The 12,433-nt window shown below is 39.6% G+C and overlaps 1 protein-coding gene across 1 annotated transcript in view; it reads right to left on the bottom strand.

The window, feature by feature from the left end:
- Positions 1-12,433, bottom strand: part of DIP2C (disco interacting protein 2 homolog C) — a 166,119-nt gene that overhangs the window by 121,163 nt on the left and 32,523 nt on the right. Inside the window, 2 exon segments of the mRNA XM_019471878.1 lie at positions 4,798-5,007; positions 5,864-5,989. Coding sequence (XP_019327423.1) covers positions 4,798-5,007; positions 5,864-5,989 — 336 coding nt within the window.

Below are 12,433 nucleotides of genomic sequence, written 5' to 3'. Positions count from 1 at the left end.
AACATCTTGCATCCTACACATGTCCAGTTGAGCCTTTTGAGTCTGATCACATCCATTGTTATAATTTTACTGAAACAAACACCTTATATTGTGCTGTAAGTGACCAACTGAAGTATAACAGCTTGGACAATGAAGCTTATGCCGGTAATAGTTTGAATAATGTCTTCATTTTAGATGTCATTATCAACTATTTTGGACTCAGCACAATTTTTGCCCTTTCTTCCTAAGTGGCAAGAGCCTTTTATAGATCATGATTGAATTACCTGATAACTAAGTCAATTAAAAAATGCTGATGTTTATCTTTTTATCTTTTACTTATAATGCAGTTTTGCTACGCTAATAGGAGAGAAGATCATGACTAAGAAAATAATTGTACTTAGTCAGCTATTAGTAATGTGAGAAAGTCTTTTTAAAGTTAGCTATAATTGTTTACACCTTTCCAGTGAAGTATTTCCATCTTTCAGACTTTACAAGGCAAACTGAATTGGAGTTAAAGTATCTACTTTCAGGTTTTAGCACTGAGATTAATTTTTTTTTTTTTAATGCGTGGGAGAGAAGATACGTGATCCAAAGCACCACAGAGCAGAGATGCTCTCCCTTCAGATCTATATACTTGAAACCAAATACTTCTTTGTAACACGTGGTGCCGAGTAGGGTGAAATAACATGGGAAAGGAGCTTCTTGCTCTTTTGTAAAAGGGTTTCCTTTTGAACAAGCAGCACTGGCACTTGAAACTACCTAAAAGAAACTCTCTTCCCAAGGTGGCCACCACTGGCTGGCCAAAGAGCAGATTTTTAGCACCCTGGCTGCCCATCTGCTATTTAAATTTCCATTAAGAAGAACCCTTATTTAGCAGAAGAGGACCATTAAGGTTTGTCTTGCCGTGTTCCTTTATAGTATCTGCTTAACAGATGTCTTACCATGGCAATATCTACAGCTGTAGGTTTCATCCATTAGATTTACAAATCCTCAGTCAGTTCCCTTCTCAGAGTCAGGCTTGGAGAAATGAAAGTCATACAGACAAAAATTTGGTCTGAATGACTTCTAAAGAAAAAGGTAATTATTATGTTATGTGAAATGTACCCTTTTTTGTATAGAACAGTCAATCCAGACTTAGACTATGGACACAATCTGTATAGAGCTGCTTGGTCTTCAGGTAACTTGAAGCACTGTTTGAGGTTTAGTTAAGAATAATGATCCTGACACATCTGTTGACTAAAAAGTAGAAACTGTGACAGCTGCATGACTTCAAAGCATTTCCTCCATCAAACATACATATTTGCATCACCTCCTCTTCCCATCTCTTCCAATATTCTTGCATTAGAAGATCACAGACAGAACAGCTGTTTCCAGTTAAGGCTTTCTTCCTTTCTGCCACTGGAGCGATATAATTTACACCATTTCATGAAAATTGGAAAGAACCAACAATGCAGAGCACATTCACATAGGGATAGAGTGTGTGCACTGACAGAGCCCCACGTTTGAGGAGAAGCAAAGAGGTGGAGGAATACTTTCCAGTGGAAGTTTGGAAGCACACATAAGCACCGGGTATTTGAAAAGTCTTCGGGAACTCAAAAAGCATCCCTGCAATACTATACTTGAAGAAAATGTAGCTTTTTCTCCCAAACAAGCTGGCTCTTCTGGTTGTCAGGGAAGGGAAATCCAGAGTCAGACCTGTGGCTTTTTCCATCAGCTGGGTTTCTCCTGTATTGATGTCCAGGTGACAGAGAGTATTTTAAACTAGTCTCCTGTATTGTAAGTTAATATTCCCCCTCAGAACACATAAGAATTTTAAGGTTGTCAGAGAACTATGGGTCATGCCTTATGGCACATATTTTTACATTTACTTTATTAGAAATCTATGTAGCCTTTAATTTTGATTTTCAAACAGAAACATATTTGAAGCATATAAAAGAAACATTAAATGCACCTACGGGATCAAAATTTTGTAGTGAGATGTTTAACTCTTTATATAAATTTACAATCATAGGTAAGCACTGTGTGATTTTCATTACATGAACTTTCTGAGCTTTGGGATGTGCTTTCTCTCCTTGATTTTTATACATGTATAGATCCAAAAAACATAATACAGACAAATGAAAGCTTGAAGACCTTAGAAATATATACAGTACTGACCCAAAGATGGGTCAGAACATTAGATATTTTTTACAGATTTCACTGGTTTGACCTCGAAGTTCAAGAATTACCCAACACAATTGCGATACCTATGCCAAACTAGAGACTCTGTCTGTAGCTTAGTACAGACATCTGAGTGTCTTAAAGCTGAGAATATTCAAAGGATATCTATCCTAAACTTTGGCCATAGTAGAGCAGCAGCAGCAGCCAAATTAAATGAACAGTATAACATTAAAAGCATATAATAGCTTATGCAAATTATCTAAATGATCCACAAAGCTGAACTCTGATTATATTATAGCCAAAGCTTTTTATCAAATCCCTTCTCAGGACCGCATTACAGTACTTAAACTGGAAAAATCTCCCTTTGATTCTGTGTTGCGCTCTGGAGGTCAAATCCTAGTGGATATCAGAATGGAGGGCTTTTTTTTGGTTATCATTAAAGGTCTTTCCTGTTGCCCCTTAAATTTGTGTTTATCAAAACTGGCATCTTCAGAGTATGGCAGTATGTCCTTATATTTTTACAGATGATTTCTGTCTTCCAGGCTGATCTGTCTGTGGAGACCAACTCCCTGGACGAAACAAACATCAAGCCATGGGAATATATGTTCTTTGTGATCAAGAACAAATTGTCTCCAGTAGCTGAGGAGCTTCAGAGAACAGGATTATTCTTCCCTCTCACCTTCTCTCCTACCAAAGACGATTATTCATCTACGATCACTGGCACACTGCCTCTGAAAGAGCAAGGCTATTTGTGGGAATACTTCAAATCTTTTACCTCTTAGAATACATTTAAATGCAAAATCCACCTCCTCGGATTGAAAAGAAACAAAAGAGCCATTTAATTTCAAATTCTTACAGAAAGCAGCTCACCCATGAAGAAATACATCTTATAGTTATCATCTGTGCAGCTTCTCTTACATTTGCAGTGATCTTAGCAACTACGACTGATGGTAACCTTAAGATCACAGTCTCAATCTGTTAGCAGATATCACTCATATTTTGTATCCAAATGACCTTTACATCACTACATCACAACTACTGTTCAACTAGAGTTGCAATTTAAGGTATCTTATTGTCAGAATGAATAAAAATATGGATACACTGAGGTAAGCCTAACTGTTTCCTTCAAAGGAGAGATCTTTCCAGTCAACAACAAGGCAAAATAAAACAAGTAAAAGAAGTAGTATTTTTCCTCTTCTGCAGAATACTGCCATCTTAATTTAGCTCTATAAATGCTGTATTATTTACCACAAACTCAGTGATTATAAAAGAAGACTTACTGTGCCAGATTTAAAATTACTGAAATGTCACATTATAAAGAAGCTATATTTAAAGACACATTAAGACTTGGTGTATGAGTAATGCAACCTTTTAGAGTTTGGATAAATTTAATTCTCTATGCTATAATTTCCTCTAGCATTTCAAGATGAAGTCACAGAAAATAACCAAATGCAATGATTAATGTGTTCAGAAGTGTATGTGTTTCTAAAACAAGGTTCTGAGCTATTAATTTAGCATGAATTTAAGAATACAATAGAAATTCTTCCCCTGACTGCAATTCAGCAATTCCAGACCATGGTGAGAGGATTACTTATCTGAAAATACAGGTGTTACACCAAGCTATACTCAGAGCAAAAAAAAAAAGGGATACTGACTACTGTTCTGGCACATAAAATCAGGAACATTTAAGATGCTTTCACGTATCTCATTACATATACTTGAAAAGGAATGATCAGTTGAGGAACAGCCACACAAAATTGCAGTTCATATGTGTAGTAGAACAGTAGCAAGGTTGCTTTATCTGTTCCAATATAGATTCCAACAGATTTTCAGTGAGACAACCCAAAATACACAGCCCCAGCAAGAATGCACCCAAAGCAGATGCCTCGTATGATAAACAGCAGTTACTGGAGAATGAAGGGAAAACAAGCCTTGCTTTCCACGTGCCTAATTGAATAGCTGCCTCATTTTAATGAAGACTAATGTCAACAGTACAATATTCAGAAATAATTAATGTCTGTGAAGCTTAGCCCTAATGGAAAGAAAGCTTTGACTTCCTAGAATCTCTCCAAAGGATATAAACAAGCTACTACTACTAATAACAACAGATCTCTTCTCTGAAGGTATATAATAGACTTTCCCAAGGACTATAATAGCTAGATATCCCAGCCCAAGTATTCTAGATTCAATTAAGGGCAGAAAAAACTATGTTTAAGAGGACCTCCTGTTAACAGAATTATCAAAAATCACTCAAACTATGTAATTACAGTGGTGCAGCAGTAGGGGAAACTCATGTGCAAGCAATCGCTAATGCTGCATGCACTGATTTTCCTTACTGATGGATCCTACAGAGCTCTTTTTTAGTGCTAAGTAATGGAAGTCATGCAACTGCACATTTTAAGATACTTGGAAGCCAACAGCTAGACCCCATTTGCCACAACATGTTTACCCCCAAATCTAAATTGCTACTTTTTTTTTTATTTTCTCACAAAATAAGAACACAGGACTATCTCTCCATATAATATATGTAAATAGAAAAAAGGAAAGAAGAAAAAGCACAGGAAAGACTTTTATAAGACTTCATATAGCAGCATCAGCTGAATGTGAGAGACAAAATTCATGTTAAACTGGACATACTCAAAATGCCCGTATACTAACCTATATGTGTTTGAGCCATAACATCAGCTAGTCTGTGTGCAGCACCACTGCCTCCACTTTGTGTCGAGGAGGAGGAAGTGGTTGACGTGGTAGAGCCGTGGATCGCTTGACTGATCCAATGTTCCATGTTTATACTCCCCTGACTTGAGGTGGGAGTTCCCTGGGAGTCGCCCTGTACGGAGCCTTCATCTTCTGAACCAGAAGAAGTATCTAGTAATTAAAAACAGCCTGTTAACTTGCAGTGCTTTTGGGTTTTCTTAATAGAAATAAGGTGTGTTCATATTACAAATCTAAAGATAACTGCCATTAAGAAAAACTCATGAAGGTAGGCAAACATAGTAAGAAAAGTCTGTAATACTGAAAGCCCTGAAATGAAGTCAATTGCTAACTGTGCACTGAGAGAGCTTTCCTGCTCTAAGGCCATGGTGTGTGTATTATTGTAGAAAGATAAGGATAATAAAAGAGTCTTCCTTTATAATGTGGCTTGAGAATCTTCTGAAGATCTCCAACCATGTATTAACAGTACAGAATACCCAAAATACTTTCCCAAGCTCACTCCACAAAGTCTGTGAAAAAACTTTTCCAATTGTAGAAAGCCCACCCCTCAGTGAGAAATGGAGTCCCAGCTGGATTCAGCGAGTATGAGAATGCATGAGATGTGGGGTATTTTCACAGTCTAGTAGGTAAAAGAGCAGATAAAGTTGAAAAGGAATGGTACGACTAATCATAAAGAAAATGTTCCATTATAGTGTTAGGGAATAAACTAGAAACTTGAAAGGAACTTTGAGTCACGGAAAATATGACAAGCTGGCCATAGCTAGGTCTTCATAAGACCAAAAGGACCAATGCGAGTTGAGGTACCACCAAGGGCAAAGCAATCACGCGAACTGCCCCAGCTGACTTTCCAACCATTCAGTTCACCTTCTCCTCTTCAAACATACCTCAGTGTTATGCTCAGTGTGCTTCAAATGACATTTCCATTACTATCTATGCAGGCAGATGATTAGTTCATAGCAGCACAAAGAACCATTTTTTAAATTCTCATAAAATACACAGAGATGCTCACCTGGAGGTGTGTAGGCATCCATTGATGTTTGGACCACCAATGAACGTCGTTTTGAGGGCATGGGGACTGCCATTTTCCTTTCTTTATGTTTAGCAAGGGCTGCCTGAACTGCTTCTGTGTGGACATCTGGAAGGAAAGAGAGATTGCAAGCTAGCGTTCAGACAGAAACGAGCTGTTTGTTTGTGCATTCAGTGCACCTGCGCACAGGTTCGTTTGTATGCCAGCTAGGCTGACAACACGTATCAAATGATGAAAGGCCAAGAACACACGGGATCTCAGAGGGACTGCGTGAGTTCTCCTCACTGTAGAAAAAGCAGCTATAGTTTAAAGTGCCACACCAACAAACAAGCCCTTTGAGCTGTATGATATTCCCAGAACGGTGTTGCAGTATTTGAAGAGTAGGAACTCCGCTTCCCCAGAGCAAACTTCTGTTTCACCAAGAGCGGTTACTTCAGCAACCATTACTGTTTTCAGTGAAAGCGTGGTGTATTAACATTGCCCATTTTTTAAATGAATGAGGTTTCCAATTCACACAAAAGTCACACGGACTAAGTGAACAGGAACATTTGCTTGAAAGGTAAGAACTACGTGAAATGTCACAACAGAAATGGCAGCAGGTCCCCCATTCCCAAATCCACCTCCTGCCTCCTTCACTTGGCTTTATTCACAAAGTGAAAACTAAGTACTACCTGAGGTGGAATGAGGGCAGGCCTTGTGCTTCACAGGCATGTGCTACACAGAGCTCACACCAGCCCACTCCAAAGCATCCAACAGATCCCTTCTCCATGGGGACATTCCCAGTGAAGAGCTTCTCTACCTTTCAGGTGTATATATAGCTGTCTGCCTCCCCAAGTCTGAAAAAGGCCATTTATCATCTCTAAAAGACACTAGCGACGTTTTGTTTAATTACTTTGTTTTGTGCAAATCTTTTAATTACTACCATAACTATACATTGAGGTAAGTCTGCCTTTAGTTTACTACCTTGCACTGTTTGCCTGCGTATTTCTATGGTTTTGGGAGAAGATGTACATGAGGAGACTATATGCAAAACACATGGCAGCCAACAAAAGTCACTTATGGTTAAAGAAGCTGCCACACAGTGACCATCTGGCACACAACTGGAAGCACGTTAGACGTTGCCTTTTAACCAGTCGCCGTTAGTCAGCTGTAGAAAATGAAGCAAGTTGTGTGCACTGTTTAGCTGTTCTCACTTGTGAAGTAGGAGCATAGTGAAGCAGGTTTAATCCAGAGTGATCCCACTTCTGCTGCTGCTGAATCTGTCTGAAGACCACCCTTGTAGGCTGGTTTGGCAGCACACAGCCTGTTTCCTACTCCTGTGTTGATGTGGTGGCAGCTCTGAACAGGCAATGTTCCCCAAGAAAAGCAACAGGAAAGAGAAGAGTATATATATCTTTATTTAAAGAGCTGTTGGTTGGATCACATCAGTATAAGTAACTTGTTTTAAGTAACAACTGGGAAGGATGACTAGAAGCATTAGATGATACACTCTGCTGATAAGCCGCTATGTCTCATTTTTAATAATAGTGTTCCCTATCTTCTGCCAGGGTTTAAGCACCTCTCAGTGGAAAGATTGCAGGGAAGAGTAAGTCTAAGAAAAAGAATGTTATCATCTGCTGCTGTGAGTTGTTTGTTGCTTTTGTTTTAAATCATGAAGAGGATGAGAACGTCAGCGAAAGCAAAGCAAGAAAAGCAAACAGCAAAGCTGGAAAAGCATATTCAAAAGATAAAAGAGCCGTGCGGCTGATGGACCAAAATGGAAGAAGATTGCAATGCTAACATCAAACCAGACAACAATTTCTCTCCTGTCAAGTCATTATTTTAAAGTAGAAGGTTTAAGGTCTTTCTTATAATTAAAACCTGATGAAAAGTTTATGTGAAAAGTATCAGGCTAAGAAAATAAACAATGTGGGTCTTTACCTAACAGCATGTCCCCAAGATAAATTCCTACCTGCTCACTCCACACCAATGCCAATAACGTATACAGGACTGAACATGCTCACTAATAGTTTGCATTTCTTATCCATCAAACAGGGAAAATTCTTGGGTTTCCTTCAAAGGATAGCAACTAGATATCAAGCAGTAAAAAATGAGCTTTCCCTTTTAAAAAACCCCCAAAATTCTACAGCAATTTTTGGAAAAGAATAAATTTTGCTGATCAAGAAAGGAAGAATTATTTGTATATCATTGTATTTAGGATTGTTTTTTACTGTAAGTATTAGGAGGGAGATGAGGTGCAACTCAAATTCTTCAGAAGTTTTTTAAAGGAGGACAGTTGACAGAAAATCATTATTAAAATGCTTAGTGACAGCTGGACACTGTATCATAACTTGCAAATTCCTTGATTTCTTTTTGGATGCTTTTTTGATGTAAGAAGGTAAATTCATCAGTTTAATTAAAAAACACTCTGCAGGGTTTTGATTTTCAAATGAGTCCACAGGAGTCCAGGAATTGAATTGTTTTCTTAATAAAGCACATGCCTGATATATTTATTTGTAATGGGTTACTGTGGAATAAACCAAACTATAGATTACTAAAAAAAAAAAAACAAACCCAAACCCCACAGGAAAGAAAAAACAATGGAAAAGATAAGAAACTCTGAATAAACAAGAGGGAAGCTGACTGGGGAGAAGGAACACGCACACCTGCTCCCAGCCCAGCCTGCAAGGTCAACTAATCTGAAGGCATTACTCAGAGTATGGAGGCTACCAATAAAAACAGGACACATGTCTAGAAAAGGCTGAGGACAGACAGTCCAGAGATGGTCCAGGGACTATCAGCAAGAGCTTACAGGCTTTTAGGCGAGAGGAAAAAAAGGCAGCAGAAACAGTCAACCTTGGATGAAAAATCTTTGCACAATGTTCTCTCCCAGGAATAAAACTCGTGGCTAAACAAAGTGTCTCTAAGCATATAAAGAAAGGCTAAGGATTAGGTAAAGAATGAATAACAGCCTATATAGTTTGTATGGTCTTCTTTTCGAATGAAAGCCTATTGATGGGTTCTGAAGATGCTCTTCAACCTATTTTGACAGTCTTGTACAGAGTTGGACTTGTTAAGCTAATGAACAGCATTCAAGCCATTCATACCTAGAGACTAAGTCCCAAAGTATTGAGAAATCAGAGAGGTGAGGGAAAGCCAGACTGATACTTAAGAGCTACACTTGAGAACAATTCACGGGTTACATCTATCCTGTAATCACAGCAAGACAGAAACAGTAAGTAGGTTTGTTCCCACCAAATATCAGCTTCAGTATGCACTTTCCATACACGATTTGCTTTTCTCTAGGTTTTAGCTTTGCTTTTCTGACCTATAAGCCAACTTTGCTGATGTCTCACAAAGAATGTTAACCAAAATACAACTAATAATCTCTTTTTGTAGTTTTATGAAGCATGGATTTAAACCTAAACTGAAACATACATTCCTCACCAAAGGGTGAACCTGGTGATTTGCTTCTCATCAATTTGACCAAGAGTGTGGTAGCTCTTTGCCTTTATCTTGGTGAAAGATGGGCTATGCCGTCCATCATATTGTATGTGACCCATTCTCTCCCACTGCTTGCCCACAATCTGTCCCCAGCAGCTACTGAAAAAATACAAGGAGACTTATAACAGGGATTTATACAATAGTAATTGGAAGCTCCTTGTTCCCTTAAAGGAAGGAAACCACATTTGTGATACACACTGGGACAAAGTATAACGAGGGTAAGACGACATATCCAAGTTCCCTCAGGACAGGAAACTACTTATCCCCCTGAATCCCATCAGCACAAAGCAGTTTGTATTCTCCACATATCACACAGAGCATCAGCAGAGAACATCACATTAGAATTTCAAACCGTCTCTGACAGGGTGATGCCCCTTGTCTTGCAGGTCTGACAAAAGTGTCTGAACTGTCTTCTCAACCTACCCTGGCACACTCAGGCTAACTGAATTCATCATATTGTGATTGAGCATTGCTTTAAAACACAGATTTCTTGTTAAATTTTCCTGAAAAAAATTGTTCAAGTATGAAGATTTTGTCCAGAAACACCACACAGTTAGGAGCTTTCATTTAAAAAAAAAAATTAAAAAATCAACAAAACCCCCACGTCTCCCCTCTTTCCTCATAGTGTGGCATGCTACAATTTCTCACCTACTATAAACTTCTCATAGAGTTTCAAACACAGATATACCTTGATGTAGTTGCACTCAAGCTTTCTGAAAAAGTTCCGGGTCTAAGTGGAAAGAAAATGCTTTTAGGTGAAATGTTCTTTCATGTAGAAGTCTGTGACATTCTAACTACACTGTTACAGCTGATAAAATGACTCCAGGTCCTGACCCTTCAAAGAACTCCTATAGGTAACAAAATCTTTATACTCTTCCCACCTGACTTTTCCACAAGGAAGTCTCAAAGGAAAATCGAGAGCATAGAGTAAAATATCACCACCTCTATCTACAGTAGTAGGAACCAATGCGCAGTTCCTTATCTGCTATTATCCTCTGCTGTTTTAGGTCGGCCAACCATATGTTGAATCCAATTTGTGAGTTTGTAATCAAGGAATCAATAAATGGGAAAGAGTAAAGCAACACGCTTGGGAAAGCTAATTGCTTAACTTGTGCTGTTGCAATCAACCTAGTGTTCAGTATTCAACCTGACACGTTTTTCTTATAGGCTGCCTGATAATACTTAGCAAACTTCAGACAAAACAGCTCTGTCCCCAGTCTTTTCTCTGTTGCATTCAAGCATTTTTATTTGTTTATTCTCTCCCTTTATTTTCTACCACAGGATAGAGAGGGCAAGCATACTTCTGGGAGCAAAGTCAGTAAGTGAAATACAAAGGAAGTGGAACTGTAAAAACAAGCACATGGTAGAGAGAAAGTTTCCCTTCAAAGAGCTAACAATCTATTAAACAAGAGATGAGGCCTCAAAACAAAGGGCAGAGAAATTAAAACTGGCATAGAAAATGAGGGTCCATAAGCTCAGACTCCCAGAGCGATGACCCATGGCTTTGGCCACTGTGCTCCATAATCAGAAACTCTCATCTATTGCAAATAGAGGTAAATTCATCATTCCGCCAGCAGGACGAATTGCCCAGCTTTCCCAGGAGGTGCTGCGCTTAGCGCAGTCACTCTTTTCATCTGGTTTGTATTGGCTCTGGGGTAAGAAAAGTCTCTTCTGAACTTTTACTGAAGTCTTTTCTGTAGAACATACTTTCCCTCCTCCTTGCACAAACGTATGCATGCTTAAAACAAGTGGTGACTTTCCTCTGTGACAAGCTGTCCTCTCCTAGCTATTTACTTTGGGGAAGGCAGTATGTACGATCCTTCTAGGCTCAGATGAGCTCCACAAGCAAATCAGCCTTCCTTTCCTGAATCAAGAAAGCAATTGTTTTGTGATGAACAAGGTCAGCCATTTCCTGGTCCACATATGGAGCCATGCTGCAGTATCTCGTGTTTCTCTACAGCTGCTAGAAGAGCACTCTCCTGAGTGTGCATCCTCCTTTGGCATGGAGCATAATCCTGACTCACCCTTCCCCTTACACCCCATGAACAGGGATGCCCCATTCCTTACTTGGGCCAGATACAGTGTCCTTGAAAGCTCTGAACTGTAACTGAGACATTTGAAATATGCTGCTTATTTCTAGTCCTCCCACAGACTATTGCAGCTTTTAGCAGGAGAATGAGTTTGCTCCTTTTTGCTTAGCTCTTTAAAAAACAAAACCTATTCAACAAATTACAGTTGCATTCTTCCTTGATGTGGAAAGGTTGCTAAATTTTTTTTCCTATATGAGTTTAACATGCCTCAGCGGCTTCCTTTATTCAGTATTAGCTGCATTTGCTCCATAGGCATGTCAAACATTCAACACACTGTAAGCAAAGTGATACCTCCTCACGGATCAGGGATCTGGGTGTTAGTTCTGCATGGATCACGAAACAGGGTAGTCCTCCCATGGCAAGCATCAGCTACATAAAAAATTTCCACATGATAAAACTGTTCCTTGCACCCCTTGCATAAAATGCTTCAGCACACAAAAGAAACACAGCATCTTCTTTTGTACTTAAATCAGGTCTTGCAGTTGTGTGTCAAGTAGTTCTCTTGCATCTAATGCAAGAGAATCTCATCTCTTGCATCTAATCTGCCAAGGAGAATCTCCATCCTTTATTGGATGCAGGGGGGGAACATTGTCACCAAGGATGAGGAAAAGGCTGAGGTACTCAATGCCTCAGTCTTTAATAGTCAGACCAGTTATCCTCAGGGTATTCAGCCCCCTGAGCTGGAAGACAGGGACGACGAGCAGGATAAACCCCCCATAATCCAAGAGGAAGCAGTCAACGACCTGCTACACCACCTGGACGCTCACAAGTCCATGGGGCCGGATGGGATCCACCTGAGAGTGCTGAGGGAGCTGGCGGAGGAGCTCCATCATTTATCAGCAGTCCTGGTTAACAGGGGAGGTCCCGGACGACTGGAGGCTTGCCAATGTGACGCCCATTTACAAGAAGGGCTGGAAGGAGGATCCGGGGAACTACAGGCCTGTCAGCCTGACCTCGGTGCCGGGGAAGATTATGGAGC

Source organism: Aptenodytes forsteri, unplaced genomic scaffold (genome assembly GCF_000699145.1).
Source record: "Aptenodytes forsteri isolate BGI_AS27 unplaced genomic scaffold, ASM69914v1 Scaffold257, whole genome shotgun sequence".
In the NCBI taxonomy this organism is placed as follows: Eukaryota; Metazoa; Chordata; class Aves; order Sphenisciformes; family Spheniscidae; genus Aptenodytes; species Aptenodytes forsteri.
The sequence above is the reverse complement of the archived record's forward strand: the minus strand, read 5'-3'. Positions and strand labels throughout refer to the sequence as shown.